At 35.6% G+C, this 20721-nt stretch overlaps 1 protein-coding gene across 1 annotated transcript; it reads right to left on the reverse strand.

The window, feature by feature from the left end:
• Nucleotides 1-2346: 2346 nt before the first annotated feature.
• LOC106065471 (four-domain proteases inhibitor-like) lies at nt 2347-20257 on the reverse strand. Its single transcript, XM_056017672.1, has 3 exons — nt 20114-20257; nt 17532-18188; nt 2347-2627 (listed from the first exon to the last, which is right to left on the reverse strand). Exons 1-3 carry the CDS (start codon nt 20163-20165, stop codon nt 2428-2430), a joined length of 909 nt encoding a protein of 302 aa, XP_055873647.1. The 5' UTR covers nt 20166-20257; the 3' UTR covers nt 2347-2427.
• Between the last annotated feature and the right edge of the window lie 464 nt (nt 20258-20721).

A 20721-nucleotide genomic window follows, 5' to 3' on the forward strand; every position in this document is an offset into this window, starting at 1 on the left:
CAGGTAAACACGCCTAAGTGTTTTAATATTACGGCGCATGCGTATGTGTTCGTGTTTGTTTGTATATGTGTGTGTATATAAATGTTCGCTGCTAATCGCATCGCAGTAATAGACCTTAGACATAAGACAACGCTACATCAATCAATTGTGACTTTTTTTCAATTTAAAATAGACAATACTAAACGTTAAACAAGTGTTGCAATGTTTGTATTCAAAGTTAGCAAACCAATTAAACTGTAGAGATTATCTTTTATAAATCTTCTTTTTACTTGTTGTAGAGTAGTCGCAATCAATACAATGAGAATAATATAAATTGTTCTCTGTAGAGATTGCTTAACATAAAACCAGATAATGTATCACACCTATCTCCATATCTGGTGGTTAACGAGGGTGCCGAGTCGCCAGCACAACGACCTACCGCCATTACTTTTTCTAAGTCATGTCCGATAACTGTTAGAACTGAATGAACACGGGACCATCTAAAAAAACTGAGGTCGGCACCGAGATTCAAACCCGTGACTCATCGTTTCTAAAATGCGCTTTCTTAGTAGGCCTACTCATCTTTTGTTTGTGGCTCCAAATAGATACGCAAGTAGGTTTACCGGACTTCCGTCAAAAGGAGGACCCCTTTTTGGGGCTGTTCCCCCAGTCCAGCCGGAATTAGGCTAAAGTGCCATAGATCCGACTTTTTCACTGTTGTTTACTAATTAAATACTTGAATTATTTTGGAATTCGATACAAACAATTCCTTAGCATCATAAGATCAAAAGATGTAAAGCTTTGATCTTATTTGTATGCTGCCACAGTTAAACTTTATAATAAGTGGCATGATAAATGCACATGTTAGTGACACATAGTTGGTCAACATGTTTGTGTTTAATAATTGGAATTTGTACCGTAGATGTTGGCTAACGTTAGAGTGAAATAAAGAGAAAATGTAACTTTTAAAATAAGAGAAGTTGTAGCTTTTAAAATGAAGAGAAGTTGTAACCTTTTAAAACAAAGAGAAAATGTAACTTTTAAAATAAAGAGGAAGTGTAGATTTTAAAATTAACAGAAGATGCACATTTTCAGATGAAATAAAGACTATGCATCCGTGTTTTGAACATAATAAGGCTTGTTTTCGAGTCCGAAGATTAGTGAGGACTGCAGTATTTCTGCGCAGCCCCAGCTGTGACCTACATATTTTGCCACACTCAGTGCAAGCAAAACGTTTTGAACATTGTGTTGATTGTAATTATTGCGAGTCGGTTGCAGACAAGGACATCATTGATGTAGAACGCTATATTGAAATGAAAAAACACCGAAACATGATATGGTTATGATGGCCGAATTAGAGTGTATTCGCTGATAAAGGCACAGTGGTCAAAAGAGAGAACTAAACTATGCTCTGACACTGGAAAAGTTGCTATGTAATAAAGCTGCATTGATGCCTATGAGGGACTACATGTTTAATCAACTAAATTTAATTACAGTTGCTTAAGCTCATTTGGACAATTTTTGTCCTCCTTTGCAAGGCTTTGTCCTCCTTTTGTCCTCCTTTTTACCCTTTTCTTTATCCTCCTTTTTATTGCGAAGATTTTTGACAACCCTATGCACGACCAAAGCTGGTCACATGACACCAGCAATATTAAAGGAGTATTCTACATACGGCTATTGACATCTTACAGCCAACACCTAGTTCCAACTCTGTAGGCCTATGTTTGCAGTTTCATCTTGAGTCTACCAATGGCAATTTGAATTTTTAAAAATTATTTTGTCACTAGGTCGACGCGTATTTAAAAGATTTTATTGTATTGTCCAAAGAAAAGCAGGATGGATAACGTAAACAAAAAAAAAATTATAAAAATACTTTTTAAAAAAACAAAGCTTATATTAAGCAAAGTTGTATTAGTTTGGATCAGTCATGTAATTGAATTTGTAATAGAATTGAATGTAATTGAATTTGTAATAGATCTATTCTAGGCTTACAATAAAAAAGCATTTATAAAAATAAAAAAGGGCCTGAATTCGATCTCATGGCTCAAACCTTCTCAGTCTTCTCAAGACAAAACGGCAACCACTTTCAATTTCAGCTTTATTAAAGATTGGGTACCGAGAAATTACGTGTAAAAACTTTGGCCAGAAAGACAATAAAACAGAGTGAGTTGATATAAGCTTTGTGAAAATTGGACCGGCTTCTCTCTTGATATCCAGCTAAGAACAGTCAGTGACAGGGGAAAAAAATGGATGGATTTGGTTACGCGAACTGTCACAGAGTCCCCTATGACAATAGTCAAAGGTCAGATGATGTTCATAATGACAATGAGTGTTCTATTCAAGTACTCAAAAAAAATCAACAACACATTTCTTAGTTCATATTACATTTAATAAGTTCACGTGACGCCCTGCGCAATTAGGTCACAAAAGTATGGAGCTTTGTTCCAGTTAATAGCCTCCAGGTCGAGGTCTTCTGCACTCTCCGTAGTACTGGATAGTCACAGGGGGTCCGTTCAGGTTGTCGCAGTCGTTAAACACTCTTAGTAAGCAAGGGTTGCTGTACGTGACGCCGTTACTGCCGCAAACTGGGTTGTTCTCTCGGGTGCACGCTCTGTTACACGGGTTCCCGTAGCCTTGAGCGTTCACGTCTGTGAAATGATAAGCGTAATAATGTAATAAGATTCAATGTTTATAAGAAACAAATAATATTATATATAATAGTCGACATGTCTTTAGGATGGGTTAAAAGAGAAATTAACACAAAGCGCTTTGATTTTTAGCGGCCCGGCATGGGGAATAGCCGCTATTAGTTTTGTTTAGGTCTGTCGGTCCGTCCGTCCGTCCCATTTGGATCTCAGAAACTGGAAATAGGATCAGGAATAGTAGGCCTTTTGGTACCGAGTTATGGTGTACTATTTTGTTCGTATCCAATTGACTTCTTAATGTGATACTACTGTTTACATAATAAATAAATCTGCATCCCTTAGCTGTCAGAAGATAAGCTATTGCATTAATAATTAAAATTTTGTTCAAAATATTAATACATTTATAATATATATACTATATATATATAGATATAGATATAGATATGGGCTCTATTTAGTCTTATCTAGTGCAGTGTCTTCAACGGGTTCAACGGGGGCGCTAGCGCGCCCTTAGGGCAATTTCGTGAAATTAGGGGGCGCTGGTTGCCAAAGGGGCGGTAGGGGGCGCTAAGCACAATAGGGGGCGGTAGGGGGCGCTGGGAATAAAAGGGGGATGAAAGGATGAAAGAAGAAACTAAAGGTGCACTGAAATAAAACAATAACAAATTGTTTCAAAATTAACGCTGGCTAGCTAAATATAGACAAACTAGAGTTAGCTTGCTTCTAATTTAAGAACAGAAACAACGTTAGAAATTGATTCGGGAATTTGATTTTCTATGTTTAAATTACTACTCTGTTTTTGTAATTGAAGGGTTACTATTGTCTTTCGTTCCTGCGCGCTTAAACATTTATGATTTGATAAAAAAAAAACCTAAGTAATACGCTTTTTAGGTTATAGATTATTTTATCCATTAGTTTGATATATTAATATGTAAATGTTAAAAAAAATGTTTAAAAAAATTACAACGCTAAAGCTAACCTATAAAACAATATTTTAACTTTTTTTAAACGATGAATACATCGACACAAGTCGGTCTTGACGAAAACTCTCTAGTAGCCTGTGTGCGACATATGGGGCATTGTCAGTGGTTGGACGCTACAAATGCTTCATAAGTAATATAGCTAAAGATAATCCAGATCTATTCATTATTCACCTTGTGAGTTGTATTACAAAGGCAACAGCTTGTTAAAATTTAAGCCTACAATATTTCATTCATATTTAAATGTAATTATAAAAATCTGTAGATAAAATACAAAGCCATGCCTAAAATAAGCTTATCTTGAAAAAGTTTTGTGAAACAAATAATGAGCAGCATGTTAAACTCTTATTGTAAGCTCAGCTTTGCTGGATTTCGAAAGGGAGTTGCTTTGCTCGTTTTGTTGTTTAATACAATTTCGGAATTTATCTGTTAGCGATGATTTAAAAAAAGGCTTGAAAATGTTTTACATGGTAGGCATCTAACGCTAATGAATTAAACCAACCTCAAACTGCAGGGAGTGTAATTTGCTTCCATTGATGAAATCATTTCCTCTTTTATTGAGATATTAAATCTATTATAAAGGGTTTTACAATCTCAAATAACTTGTGTGTCCACAAATAAATTATTGCATTAGGACATCGATCTCTATGCAATTCACGTAACACTGTTTCTTTTAAAAAAAACAACAACATTTCAATCAGTATTTAATTCCATGAGTTAGTTAGTAAATGGAAAATATTTCTTATAATAATATATTGATATTTTTTCCATTGCGACCTTAGATGCAAATTTTTTGTACCAATGCGAGAATTTATGAATGAAGCTTACCTCCCCTGAAGTTTTTCTTTAAAAAGTGATGAATCTATGTTTTTAATATGCTTGCATACATAATTATAAAAATTAAATGCTTCACTTTCGGAAAAGTAAAAAGGAACAGTTGCATCAGGACTTTGAATGATCTAAATTATCATGATGTCTGATTTTCATTTTCTCTTTTAGTTTCTGATATCTAAACGGGACGAACGGATGGACGGACAGACAGACCACATAAAATTAATAGCGTCTATTCCCCTTTCAGGGGCCGCTAACAAAGCGAAAGGAAAACTGAAACTTAATTTCTTAAAAATAACAATTTTCTTTTGATTCGTACTTTTTTCTGAATTGTTTTTCCATAACATTTATTAAATCATGCCGGTTTAATTTTCTTTTATAATTAACCAAAGTATGCATTTATTAACATGATGTCTAGACTTACTTTGGCTGAATATAATGGTGGCGAAAGTCAGAGACAAAAGGATGAAAGCGATTTTCATTTTCTTTTTTTTTTTTTTTTATAGACTTCCTGTGGATAAAAGTATAATATTTTATTAGGAAATAAAATAAATTATCACATTTACAAAACTAAAATTAAAATAATATTAGTTACAAATGTGAAAGTAGAGTTTCCCCTTTCAGATATTACGATCCAGGAGTTGATGACGTTAACATCATTAGTTTCATTGGCCAGCGGTTAACGAGCAGGTTGTTACGTGACCAGCACAGCGACCAACCGCCTTTACTATCACAAACTAAAGTGAAGTTTTCATTAAAGTTGGGTGGACTTAGGGGAGCCCTAACATTACCGAAAATCAAAATCCCAGTATTCACCAAGATTCAAACCCAGGAACTCAGGTTCGGAAGCCAAATGATAAGCCTCTCAACCACACGACCCTAATTTATAATTATATAAGGGGGCAAAATCAACCACATAAAAAAAAGTTATCCGTATCTCTGAATATTGAAGGATTATGGGTGTGAACGAAATAGTAAAAGTAAGTAAAGTTCCCATTTCAGACCTTGTGGTCTATAGGGCAGATGCTTCTGTGGCCTACGGTTAACAAGGGTGTCATGTGGCCAGCACAACGACCAACCGCCTTTACTTTTCCCTAACTAATTTCAGGTACCCATTAGAGCTGGGTGGACTCAGAGGCGCCCGAAGATCCCGAAATAAAAACCCCAGTTTTCACCAGGATTCGAACCCCAGTCCCCGGTTCGGAAGCCAAGCTCTTTACCACTCAGCCACCGAGCCTCCCAATGAATAATTGTGTAAAGTTTCAACATGAACCGATAATGGATGTGGGCGAAATAGTGTGCACAAAATTCCTAGAAGACAGGCAGAGATGATATAAGCTTGGTCAAATGCCATTTCTAGAATGTAAGAAGTGTACAATTCTGATCAATAAGCAAAGTGCGGCCTCTACATGTACATAGTCTTTCTTTTGTTAGCGTATTGAGAGTATTGGGAGATCAATGGGAAGGTAATTAAATTTAAAGAATTATTTTCATTCTCTCCCTTTGATTAAAAAATAAAAAGTTCCAGTCAGGGATTGATAACATTTTGTACCAAGAAGATGAGTAAAAAAAAAAAAGAGAAAAAAAAAAAGAAAGTAAAAGAAGGGAATAAAAAAAGAAATTTTAAGTTTCCAGAGCAGAGAGACAGAGAGACAGAGAGAGACAATGACAAAGATGTAGAGTGTAAGGGGAGAGTGGAGTGACTCGGAAATGAAGAGAGAGTGAAAGTCAAAAGGAGGGATCAGAAATGCAGAAAGCAAATAAAAAACGTTCAAAGGGCAAGAGAAAAAAAAGAGACAGGCAGACAGACAGACAGACAAAAAATAAAATAAAAGATATCAAGAATTTAAAAAAAGAGAGAGTATGTATAAGTATAAGAGTGACATTTTGAATAAAAAAAAAGAGAAGGAGCTTAGAAAAAAAAGAGAAGGCGCTTAGAAAAAGAGGAGCTTAGAAAAAAAGAGAAGGAGCTTAGAAAAAAGAGAAGGAGCTTAGAAAAAAGAGAAGGAGCTTAGAAAAAGAAGGAGAAGGAGCTTAGAAAAAAGAAGGAGAAAGAGCTTAGAAAAAAAAGAAGGAGCTTAGAAAAAAAGAGAAGGAGCTTAGAAAAAGAAGGAGAAGGAGCTTAGAAAAAAGAAGGAGAAAGAGCTTAGAAAAAAAGAGAAGGAGCTTAGAAAAAAGATAAGGAGCTTAGAAATAAGAAAAGGAGCTTAGAAAAAGAAAAAGAAGGAGCTTAGAAAACAGAGAGAAACAAACAGATGAAAAGAAAGTAGGTCACGTGACTAGTACAGAGGTGAAAGAGGAAGTCCTCACAGATTCTTGAAATGAAAATAAAGGGAGTGAATAATGAAAAATAAAATTATTACCTTTTAACCTCTGCCTACAGCTGTCTTCAGACCGACTTCTTCTGGTAAAGGTTAAATGCGCTAACAGGTTTATATAGTCAAGCTAAGAGGGTCTCTTTTAGGGGCCCTAGGAACTGGGTGAAATTAAATGGAACAGGATCTGACAAGCTCAAATCAGGAAATTGTAAATAATTCTAGTAAACACTTCTCAGTGTGTTCATGTCACGCCATATGTGTATGTCTTATGTGTCAGTGTGAGTGTGTATCTGTCAGCGTAGATGAATATTCGCTGCTAATCACAGTAACAGGCCTCAGACTTAAGACAGCGTTACATCAGTCATTTGTCTATTTCATGTTAACTCTTTCTCTCCTAACGGACGATACCAACGTTGACTCCCCCAGAATGTGGTGAATAATTACGGAGAGAAAGAGTTAAATTAGACAATATTTAACGTTTAAACGAATGTTGCAATTTACAAAATGCAAAGTCAGCAAAGAAGCTAGACTTTATATATCGCTGAGAAAAGAATTACTAGCACGTTGGCCACATTTGGGAAAGCTCTAGTCAGACCGTTATAACTTTTCAAGCCAAAAAAAAAATAAATAATTAAATTTGGCTAGAGATTTAGATAAAGGTCTAGGTCTAGTATCGGCTTTGAAAGGACTGTCGCGTTCTTTAAAGGACTTTCGCTCACGGGAATTTCCGAATGTGAGGCTTTATTGTTTCAAGTGTATAATAAATTAATGTTGTAGCAACTTTTGCTCATCGTATCTAAGTCTAGATCTTAACGCTTATCATTGGAATATTTAAAAGGTGTACAAGATCTATGGGCCTATATTCGCTTAACCAGGATTCTCAGGATTTTCTGTTTCGTTTTATCTTAACAAGAATCTCTTCAAACAAGTGCATACCGAGTCTTTAAAATCAACTAAATATAAAAGTCATATATTTCAGTAATCAATCCATTGATTTCATATTTTTTGCAATACCTCTATTCAACTCATAACTTATTGGAACCTGGAACCTTCTTGGTGGGTGGGCTCAATAACCTGTACACGGATCTTGAAAACGGATCGTTGACCACCTCGGGAAAACACTGGTTTGACTGTTTTTTGCGATCAGCGTCCGTGCAGATTCCAGGTTCCTGGTTCCATGTAGTTCTGACTTCAATAGAGGTATTGTAAAAAATAAACCTTTAGAGGCATTTTGTGCATTAGTCTAGGCTCTGTCCTTTTATGTTTCAAGTTGTGTATCTAAATCACTATATTAGAATCTTCTATAACATACCTCTTACTAGATCTAGTATTCTAGTCAAGACTGCTTAATGTTTTATTTTTAAGTCTGGATCTTTATCACCAAATTAAAATGTTTCCTGTACCTTATCTCTAACTTGATCCAGTATTCTAGTCCAAACTGTCGTCTGTTAATTTTACCGTGTCTGGGTCTATGTCACCAAACTAGAAATTTATATACTCTTAAGTAGATTAACATTTGATTATCCCCAAACTAGAAATGTATTTTCTCTTGAGTAGATTGATACAGGATTATTTTCGCTTTTCTTGAATCTTGGGAAGAGGGGGGGGGGGGGGTAGGGAAGGATAACTCTTTTATGTTCTTTTTTAAATGTGTAATTCATTGGTTATTAAGAGAAAAGTTATCTCTCTTTATCATCTTTGTAAAGGAGGAACTGTCCTTATTATAATTATCTTTATTATTCAAAAAGAACATTTGTCGTACAATGTGTGCATTACACCAAACAAAACATTATAGCTATAATAAGACCTGTCTTCGAGTCTGAAGATTAGTGAGGAATGCAGTATTTCTTGTGGCTGCGCAGCCCCAGCTGTGACCTACATATTTTGCCTCTTCCAGATCAAGCATAGCCATTGTCCACAGATGGTCGATTTAGATTTTCTTTTCGTTGTCTGCGTCTGTCCTCAGCAGCTGATTTTCTTTTGGTCTCAAATGTGTATCCCGCGGCCTTTGTGAGTGACCTCCAGCTGTCTCGTTCTGATGCAGCATGCAACCAGGTGCTGTCTTCTATGTCAGTTAAAGCAAGTTGACGCCTAAGCTGATCTTTGAAGCGTTTCCGTGTGGCGCCTCTGTTACGTCGACCAACTTTTATCTCACCAAAAAAAAGACTGTATTTGGTATACGTTCGTCTCCCATACGGGATACGTGCCCTGCCCAGTTCACATGTCGGACCATAAGAAATCTCTCTATACTACTGTCCACACCGGCGTTCGCAAGGACATCGCTGTTTGTAGTGCGTTCTTGCCACCTATGTTAAAAAGCTGTCTATTTAATGATTTGATTGCCAGGGGAACAAAAGAGTGTTTGTGTCTGTTTGTCTTTACTATCGGTGTCTTGTATCTCTTTTGTGATGGTAAAATCACAAATTCTGACCCAATGGGTGATTTTTCTATTTCTAGAATCTTTTACATTTTGTTTTTATTATTTAACAGTTAACGTTCACATTAGCGTCCTTGACTGTGTTTATTACAACAATTTATTTCAACATCTTCTTTTTTTAAAAATAACTTGCGTTTTTCATTTTATCACCTCTGCATTTCTTCATCTCGCGTTATCTTTCTTAATGTATGTCACGAATCGATACTGTGACCTAATTCGATCTGTTTCTAGAAACCGGGGTCAATTCAAAGAAGACGCAGAACAAATACACATGAATTCTAATCATTCAATCAGGGAAAGAGGTTTAAAAAATAGCATACGTCAGTTTCTAGAAGGTCATAGTAAATAAATATTCATGGGACAGGTTTATATGATTCTGGAAAGTACGGTTTAGAAAAGTATAAATTAGGGGAAAGCTAATTAGTCTGGGTCCTTGCACTGTAACTGGTCTTGTGTTGTACTGAGGTTTTAAACAGATGCGGGTCCAATAGTTCAAGTTGTATTGTTAAGTTGTTTAAATAATAAGTTATAACAATTGAAGTTGTATTAGTAAAAAAGTTTTATATTCTCAAGAGATTTAAATCAAGTTGGCTTTAAATTGAAAGTCTACGTTTATGTTTAGTTTGAAGGAGTTTAATCAAGAAGAATGAAAAGAACACAGATGTTTCTTCCGTTTGTTGTCAAGTTGTTTATAGACATCTCTGGCAAGATGATGCTGTTTTAGGTTTTAAACCGTAGATGGCTGCCTGGTCGTGAGGTTTGCGCGCTGGACTGTCGTTCGGATTTATCGATGGTCGAGGGTTCAAATCCTGCCCGCTCCCATCCCCCGTCGTCCTGCGGGAGGTTTGGACTAGGAAGTAAACTATCTTCAACTCTGAAGGAACATCCGAAACATGTAAAACATTTTACAAACAAACATTTACATTTTAATATAAGAAGAAATATCCGGCAATAAAGAAACATAAATCATCACACTGTACGTAATTTGTTCAAGGGCATATACCGGATGTTGAACAGAATCAAATTGTACTGACTAACTAATAAAATTGTACTGACTAACTAATCAAATTGTACTGATTAACGTTAACTCTTTCTCTCCTAATCGACGGTATCATCGTTGATTTGACCTCATTAAATCAAATTAATGTTTAATTTTAAAAACTTTATGTTATATAGAAGGTGCATGCATCCCCCTTTAATTCTATACCAAAATAAAACATTTTCTGATCACAAAGAACAAAGCTGTTGAACCTTAATCATAATATTGTACTGAAATAGTAGGGAAATGAGAAATTCCGTCTGAATGTGCACAAAGAATTACGGAGGTAAAGAGTTAATATACAAATCCTCTGTACTCTGTAAACATTTTCACTCCGTCACGTCTCCCAACGATTTATTCCCCCTTAGGTAAATGTGAAATGTTATAAATGTGGACAGGTCTGTGTTTACCTTCTGATGCACAGCAGTTACAAGACGGACTTCACTTGCTTACCTGGCGTTGAGGTGGTCGACCTGCGAGACAAACTTAGCTAGGATTCACGCAAACAAAAAACAAGCTGACCTCATGACTCTTAATGGTGTAATATAGCTTAGAAACACAACTAATACTTGAGCTAGCCTAAAAGTCTGTATTGGAGTGGTATTTTGAAGTGGTAATTGTTACAAACCAGTACATTCTTTATTGTTACAAACAAATAACATCTCGAAGTAAAGATGAATTTGAAAAAAAAAAAGAATTTAAAATAACATTGGAACTTTTGTTTTCTTTCTTTTCTTACTCTTTTTTTTTCTTTTCTTACTCTCTTTTTTTTCTTTTCTTTCTCTCTTTTTCTCTTTTCTTTCTCTTTTTTTTCTTTTCTTTCTCTCGTTTTTTCTTTTCTTTCTCTTTTTTTTCTTTTCTTTCTCTCGTTTTTTCTCTTTTTTTTTCTTTTCTTTCCCTTTTTTTTCTTTTCTTACTCTCTTTTTTTTCTTTTCTTTCTCTCTTTTTCTCTTTTCTTTCTCTTTTTTTTCTTTTCTTTCTCTCGTTTTTTCTTTTCTTTCTCTTTTTTTTCTTTTCTTTCTCTCGTTTTTTCTCTTTTTTTTTCTTTTCTTTCCCTTTTTTTTCTTTTCTTTCTCTCTTTTTTCTTTCCTTTCTCTTTTTTTTTCTTTCTCTCTTTTTTTCTTTTCTTTCTTTTTTTTCTCTTCCCTTTCTTTTTCTTTTTTGTTCTTATCAATTAATTTAGAGATAGAAAAAAAAACACCACTTTATTACAAGATAACAGTTAACATTTTATTTTATTTAACATATTTGTGGACATGAAAGTTGAGTTTTGTGTTTATGTTATAGTAAACATCATATGTTTAAAGTAAAAAATCATATGTTTAAAGTATACATCATATGTTTAAAATATCCATCATATGTTTAAAGTATACATCATATGTTTAAAGTATACATCATATGTTTAAAGTATACATCATATGTTTAAAGTATACATCATATGTTTAATGTCTACATCCTATGTTTAAAATATACATCATATGTTCAAAGTCTGCATCATGTATTTAAAATTTCCTATGTTTAAAATATAGGCCTACATCCTAAATTAAAGTACACATCATATTTTTAAAGCTATTTTTTTTTAATTATAGATTTTTGACTTATTCTTTTTTTTTTGTGACAATTTTAGCCAAATATGCTGCAGCTGTTGATGTTTTTGCTGGCTCTATTGGTCTTGCCGCCGTTGTTGCTGCTGCCACCGTTATTGCCATCTCGCTAAGTGCATAACAGAATCATATAACGTTGTACAGACATTTAAAATACAATTGCAGTCATCAATTCTTAACGTAAAGCATGCAGCAACGAAATCTCGAGAAGAGGACACAAACTTAATCCATATATATATACATGGGAAAGCCCTAGCTGAGCTTCATCCACCTCTCATCGCTAATTCTTCCAATTGGGCTGGAGGAAACAATAATTGTATAAATACAAGAATATGACTATTTTATTTTATTTTTTTTTAGCACACGACCTTCTTATATTTGCAAAATTGTGAAACTTCCCTTTTTGTCATTGCAACTTTAGATAAGATAAGATAAGATAATTTTTATTGATCCAATCAAATGGAAATTCAGTTTCACTACTATTGACAACCTCAGCGTAACTACTGTACAATAACATTATAGATGCAAATACGAACAACATTCACACATGAAACACATACACTCACAACCAGCGCTTTATGAATTAGACTTCTATGTACTTCTCGATGATGACAGATGATCTTGTAACACTCTGACCGATAGTGGGATGAAAGAGTTTTTTAAATCTTTCGAAGTATAAAAAAAAATAACAACATTCAATTGACTTTTGTTCAAACAGAATATCCTGTTCCAGGATAGTCGCCTCGTCGTGCCGTATTCGCTCTAGACTGTCGTTCGGATGTCTCGATGGTCCAGGGTTCATACCCTGCCCGCTGCCGTTCACAGTCGTTATGCGGGAGGTTTGGACTAGGATGTAGATTATCTTCAACATCCGAAACATACACAAAATTTTACAAACAACATTTTCTTGTCTCAGATAACACCGGGATAGTCTAAATAAAACGCATTATAATTGTAGCGAAATGTCCATTGGTCAATCTCGTCACATAAGAGCTAGTCACAGGGGTCAGCTATCTCACGCGGTTTCCTGCTGGCATTCTGCCAGCACACTCTCCGTAATAAGCGACGGTCACTTTGGGACTGTCCTCTCTACGGCAGTTACGAAGGTCAAGCCTACAGGTGTTGGAGTAGGTCCGGCCATTCGTTCCACACACTGGTTCATACACGGATGAGCACTCTAGTTTACAGTCTTTATTTGGAAAGTAAGCCAGGCTGTTCCACTTAGCAATGCTTTCTGGGAATGTATAAAGAAAAAAAAAAGATATACATTTTTTTTTCAAATAATTTGTTAAACTAAGAATTGATGTTTTATTTGCCTGCCTATCTATCTATCTATCTATCTATCTATCTATCTATCTATCTATCTATCTATCTATCTATCTATCTATCTATCTATCTATCTATCTATCTATGTATCTGTCTATCTATCTATCTATCTATCAATCTATCTATCTATCTATCTATCTATCTATCTATCTATCTATCTTCTGATCTATCTATCTATCTATCTATCTATCTATCTATCTATCTTCTGATCTATCTATCTATCTATCTATCTATCTATCTATATATCTATCTATCTATCTATCTATCTATCTATCTATCTATCTATCTATCTATATATATATATATATATATATCTTCTGATCTATCTATCTATCTATCTATCTATCTATCTATTTATCTATCTATCTATCTATCTATCTATCTATCTATCTATCTATCTTCTGATCTATCTATCTATCTATCTATCTATCTATCTATCTATCTATCTATCTATCTATCTATCTATCTATCTATCTATCTATCTATCTATCTATCTTCTGATCAATCTATCTATATCTATCATATTTATTGTAATCGCACTTCTCTCTCAAAATATTCCCTCTACTTGTGTGACACCTAGGCCTTTGATCATTCTACATAATCATATTTATATATAAAATATTTAATTGGTGATGACGTGACCGGGGAATGAAATGACCGGGGAATAAAGTGACCGGGGATGAAATGACGGGGGAACAATTGACGCGCAAACAATTGACGCGCGAACAATTGACCAGATACCATCTATCTATCTATCTATCTATCTATCTATCTATCTATCTATCTATCTATCTATCTATCTATCTACCTATCTATCTATCTATCTATCTATCTATCTATCTAGGCTATATTTATATTTATCGCTATCTTTCTCGGTCTCTCTTTCTTTCTTAAACTAAAAGTAGGAAGATTTAGCCAAAAGTTCTGTAGAAAGTCTTTATATTTGTTTCTTATGTACACATCATGTATCCATCACCCCTAGTTCACTAACCACTCTCGATAAAACGGTTATCGTGGTCAATTAAGGCAAAATAAGTAGGTCGCAGATGGATCTACGTACCCAGGCTAAATACTGCACTTGCTATCAAAATTGATATGGAAGATTAAAAAAAAATTCCAAATTTATTTTGACTTAATTACTGGCTACTTTTATAAAACAATTAATGTAATAACAACATTTACCTTGTAAGCACGAAACCATAATAAGCAACATGGCTTTGGTAGCAATCCAGGTTCCCATATTCTTTTAGTCTTTCACATAAAAAATGTAATTTTTTAAGCTTTTAGAAGAAGAGTGTAAGCGCTTGAAATCAGAAAATACAATGACATAGCTACAAGAGACATGCGGTCCCAACTATTAATCTTTTGACTTAGTTAATAAAGCGCACAATAATAAGGTACGATTAAAGCGGAATGCTCGCTTCATGGACTGTTTACTATGCAAATAAAGGAAACCAATGAATAGCCTTAAAAACATGTCACAGAAACAAGGGACGAAACAAAACGAAAAAAAATGAGCATTAGTTTTGTTAATTAAAAACAAGGTTTTAACCCTTAAAGTGCTGAACTGTTTTACAATGAGTGCATACACAATTATGATGTTTAAGAGGCTAAACTACCACACGCGTTTTAAGGGTTAAGTCACAATAAGGGAATCAAAACATGTTTACAAGCATGGGCTGCTAACACATTTGTCAGAGCGACAAACTCTAGTTTGTACATGGGTAATAGCTTGAGAAAGGAATTAAAAAAACAATAATACATTTCAGCTACTTTAAAAACAAACTAGTCGACCCACGGCGTAGCATACGCCGTTATTTTGCAGGGCCGGCCTTAGGCCACTGCAACCTATGCGACCGCAGTGGGCTCCGCACTTTCAAAGGACCCGCGCTAATTCTAGGTGTTTAAATTATTAAATTAAACCATTTTATAAATTTATAACAGAATTCCCGCAGCCTCTTCATTTACCAGTAGCTCCTTGAAATCTCCTAATATTGCAAAATATACGAAAAATGTCATGGAAATCTCTGGAAATTATTAAATCTTTTGAAAACTAAAAGAAAAAAACTTTCCTGAAATATATAGACAAATATTTGTTATTTCGGGGTGTCATTTAAAAGGGAAAATGCCAATCCTACGCGCTATGATTATGCAATGCCCGTAATTTTGTAATCTGGTGAAAGAAGCTTCTCGCGCCTCAAATTAATGAAGAATTCTCGAGGATAGATTGAAATATTTAGTAATTCTTGCTATTGAGCTACATATATGTAGGAAACAGAATTTGTATGATATACTATATGGCTTCGCTACACCCGAAGCTCGTAAAGTAATTCTTTAGGTAGTAAAGAATGAATAAAATGCAAAGACGAATTTATTTTCTAATACACATTTCTTAATTTTCACTTATTATCCGTATCCCTACCCAAACTTGGCCCCGCCACATCCATTTCGCATAGGGCCCCACAACGGTTGAGTCCAGCCCTGCTATTTAGTGACGGGTGAATACAGAGTAGATTACTTGTTTTCCTCCCTCCTCTTTTTTTCTCCGCTTAAACTACTTGAGGTAGAAAAAATAAAAAAGAGTGATCTTTCCATGACTTATTGGTCACAACGGTTAAGTCCGGCACTGATATTTTGTGACGGGTGAATGCTACTTGTTCTTCCCCCCTCTTTTTTTTGTAGGGTAATTCTAGTCCGACTTGCAGAAATAAAAGAGTGATATTTCCTTTAATTCTGGTCCAAACTCTTGAGCCATGAAAAGAATTATATATATAGATCGTTTGCCTTATTAAGGTACATTGTAAAAGAATGATATCAGTTTTGTTTGAATGGATACCTGGTCGAACGGGATGGACTCTGGAGTCACTCTGAACTGTCGTCTCGATTGTCCAAGGTTCAAACCCTGTCGAACGCCATCCACACAACAAACAAGACTTGCTGTATGTTTAAGTATAAAGAGCAGGACCGTATGAAAGCCAATGACGACAGGACGTCTGTGAAGGTCCCTATTCACTTATATAACCTTTATTAAAATATACTTCATTAATGTTCAGGTAAATGACACATTAGAGTAGCTCTACTAGTTCATTTAATCTGATTTTCCTTTATTTGTTCATACAAAGCTTATATAAAGTCAATCTGTCAGTTTGTCTGTCCGGTACAAATCTTATACACGTTATTTCTCCCACTTCCTAGTTTTGATCAAGGGGAAACGTTGCACACATATTCGTTGTTGGTGACCACACATGAATCGACAAACAAATATTAGTTAATTAATCAGTGGTAATTAATTTTGTTATATTTATATAGAAAGGAAGATAAATCCTGCAGTGTTTAGAGGTATTATAGTATTTTTTTTCGGTTTTTCCTTATATAAGTTTTTTTTTTTTAAAAGTATTTTGTTTTTATATTTTGCTTGTTTATATTAAGCTTGCATATATTAACATATTTTGTTTAGTTTGGTGAGACCTTGGGAGACTTCAGTGTTTCACAGGGTACTCAGATTATTAATATCCTCACATACATACAATAATAAATTTTTCAGTAATTGTATTTGGTAAACAAGTCATGAATAAAAACTATGCAGTGATGTACTTACACTAAGGCTTCATGTTAATTAACACAGCAGTATTTTAATTTGTGTAGCTTCACTTTTAAAAAGGTTCTACTCAAGTTTTTTGGAAATGATTTCTCCCTGCCAGGTCCGGACATACGAAATGCGGGGGGCCAAATTTAATAGATGCATTAAAGCTGACCCCCCCCCTTTTTTCATTTTTCTCCTCTACAATAACAACTTATATCATAGTCTCAACATTTCTAACACAACATTGTCATAGGAAGCAACTCAAACGCTATAGGCACCAGGTGGGATAATTAAAGTTACGTCAATTGTACAATACGCTACATATGTTGACCCTTTAAGTCTTACAGCTTAAGAAGCCCGTGACAAGAGCCAGGACTGACAGTGAAACAGTAAAGTAAAATACCCCTTTCAGATCTTACTTTCCCCACCTAATGTTTGGTACCCTTTGGTGGACTCATGGGGCCTTAATAGTCCCGAAATTAAAAATCCGACTCTTCTCCGAGATTCGAACCTGGGACCCCAGTTTTGAAAGACAAGCGCTTAACCACACAGCCACCTTGTCTCCTTGATAGTGATAAGGTAAATGTAAATTGCTGGGCCCCTGCCAGGCGCGGGGCCCATTTTGGAGAAATCATTAAAAATCGGCCAAATGCGGCCCTGCTCACTGCAAAGAAAAAAAAAACAAGGGAAAAATAGGTCAGAACTAAAAAAAAAACTCATTTGTCGTGTTTATTTGTGCTTTTTTTCACAGCTCATACTGCGTTTTTAAGATTTGAACCCTTGCCCATTAACACTCGTCTTCGTATGACACTTCGACACTCGTAATATCGGGTCCATTACAAGCGTTCTTAGCGTCCAGGTGGCACTTATTAGAGTAGGTGATGGAATCGTCTCCGCAAATTGGCTTGTACTCCATGCTGCACTTGATATCGCAAGGTGTTTTATCGCACTCCCCAGGATAGATGATTGTGACAAACGGCCCGTTCGGCCTCAGGCGACAGTTCTCGGAATATAACTCACAGCTGCTGGCGTACGTTTTCTTATTGGAGCCGCAGACTGGATCGTACACGTACAAACAAGCAAACAGGCAGCGCCCTCTGGCGCATTCGGCAGTGTACGCGATATACACTGGGTTCTTCGGTTGGAGACAGAGGTTTTCGGCGTACAGATGGCAAGCGCTGGGGTAGGTCTTGAGGTTTGAGCCACAGACCGGTTTCGTGCTATTTTCGCAGCTGTCTTTGCATCTTCTGCTCCGAGTGCAAACCTCGTTGTAGGCGACAGTCAGGTAAGGGCTCGCGCGACGATAGCAGCGGTTCTCCGCGTACAGCTCGCACTCGTTCCGGTACGTCTTGTTGTTCGAACCGCAAACTAGGTCGTTGGTGTCAAGGTCACAGCCGACTTCACATCGACTGTCGTCATCGGCATCCTGTGCATCTGTTGTAGACTCTGAAGAAGAAGAGTTAAAACGTACAAGAAGTGCTATAATATTTAAAAAAAAAAAGAAACAAGTTAAACAAAAAAGATTATGTAAAAAAACACCATAAAAGCTTATCTGAGGTTCAGAACCGCTAATCACTGCAATTAATATGAAAATGGCAAGGCTTAGCTCCCTTTCTGCTATGTCAAAGAAAAATTATTTATTAGTGGTAATTTATAAACTAATCGGTTAATTGTTTGGATTGATTCCGTGCATCGTCATCGACTTTAATCCGAGAAGGTAAGTGAAATGAAAAAAAAAAAATTGACAAAACGCAATAAAGGGAAAAAATCCATATATACATCCAAATCTCTTATTAAGTAGTATTTAGCCCCCTTATTTCGATATCAAACAAAATTTATAATCACCAATAATTAATTAACTAATTATATTTTGTCACATGCAAAGTTTCAACTTAATCCCATTATTGGAAATGGAAGAAAAAAAAAATGTCCCAGCTGTTTTGGCGTGTTGGTCATTTTGGAGCAGCCGTTTTGGCGTGTTGGTTATTTTGGAGCAGCCGTTTTGGCGTGTTGGTTATTTTGGAGCAGCCGTTTTGGCGCATGGGAGATTGTGGTGCGAAATGTTTTGATCACATTTGTTTTTTATTCATTGTATTTTTTTTCTTAAAAGAAGAATGTTAAATATGCATGTTTTGTATATGTATTTGTGTCTAGCGTATTTTTAATCTATAGAACAAGAGATATTTTTTTATAATAATAATAATAATATAATCTTTATTGTCCATAGGGAAATTTGTCTTACAATTTGTGCATTACACCAAACAAAAAAACATTACAACTCTAAGAAACCAAAGTGTACATTCACACCAGACGCACTCATAATTTACACGTGACAAAGTTTATACCAGATTGTTCTTATTTAATGATTTGATTGCCAGGGGAACAAAAGAGTGTTTGTGTCTGTTTGTCTTTGCTATCGGTGTCTTGTATCTCTTTTGTGATGGTAAAATCACAAAATCCTGACACAAAGGGTGATTCTTTATTTCGAGGATCTTGTTAGCTTTTTTATAGATGTTTGTCTCAAACAACTGCCCAAATGGGGTTTGTTTTTTGCCAATGATTTTACCAGCAGCATTTAGGATTACTTTGGTCTTTAATTTTCTTTTTTTTTTATTTTTGTTAAACCAAATTATAACGTGAGTGTTGGTTTTAATACTGATTTAATTTATAGTAGGAGGCGCGGTGGCTAAATGGTAAAGCACTTGGCTTCCTAACCGGTGGCCCCGGGTTCGATTCCCGGTGAAGACAGGTATTTTTATTTTCGGGATCTTTAGGGCGCCCCTGAGTCCACCCAGCTCTAATGGGTATCTGAAATTAGTTAGGGAAAAGTAAAGGCAGTTGGGCTTTCTGCTGGCCACATAACGTCCTGTTCGTTAACCGTGGGCCACAGAAACAGATGACCTTTACATCATCAGCCCCATAGATCGCAAGGTCTAAAAGGGGAACTTTACTTTTCTTTGTAATTTCTAGTATCTTTAACAAAAAAAAAAGGAGATTACTGGTGAATGTCATCCTGTGTACACCTCACGTATAGCTTATGAGGGGTGGGGAAAGCATATCATGGTCCCAGGTAGAGATTTCATCTTCCCTACTTTTATATTAAGGATTATATCAGCCAAACAAACCTGCCACATGATGGCGGAGGATTACGGCGGGAAGAGTTTGAACCCGGGATTTTCGAGATCACATTTCACGAGACAAATTATGATATAAAATAATAATTATATATATTTTAGGCCTATGTAGGCCCTATACTGTTTCAGTATTCTGAAACAGTATAAGGCTAGCGCAGGCCAAAGTTGGTAATTACAAGCAGTTTTAACCATCGAATTTACAGACTTTAATTGGCTACCAAAATATACATATTTTACCTTGTATGATGAGCAGCCATACCACAGACAAGAGAAGAAATGGTCGTTTCATTTTGTCTTAACAAAGTCTAAGAAAACAAAGAAACAAAAAAAATGGAAGAATCGAAATCGGGCCACTGAAAAAACAAATCAAGTCTAATATCGATTGTGTTTGTTACGATGGTTCTCAATTATGTCTGACTTATTACTAATTCATTATAAATCTAGAGATACCAAAGTTGGTTTGTGAATTCCCCTAAACTCGCAGACGGCCACTGTGGGTTAGTATTTTGGTAAAAAATGCGAGTCAAAGTTTTTGTTATTGTTGATCACGAACAAACATGGTCGGATGATTGCCTGGTCGTACGGTTTGCGCGCTGGACTGTCGTTCGAATTTATCGATGGTCGAGGGCTCAAATCCTGACCGCTCCCATCCCCCGTCGTCTTGCGGAAGGTTTGGACTAGGAAGTAAACTATCTTTAACTCTGAAGGAACATCCGATACATGTAAAACAAACAAACAAACAAACACGATTGCGAAATAATAATTACAATGCCGCTTTCGTTCTATGAAATGTAAACTAGTCAGACGGACAGACGGTCTGACGAAAAGACTACACAAATACGATT

The sequence above is a fragment of the Biomphalaria glabrata genome, chromosome 18 (assembly GCF_947242115.1).
Source record: "Biomphalaria glabrata chromosome 18, xgBioGlab47.1, whole genome shotgun sequence".
In the NCBI taxonomy this organism is placed as follows: domain Eukaryota; kingdom Metazoa; phylum Mollusca; class Gastropoda; family Planorbidae; genus Biomphalaria; species Biomphalaria glabrata.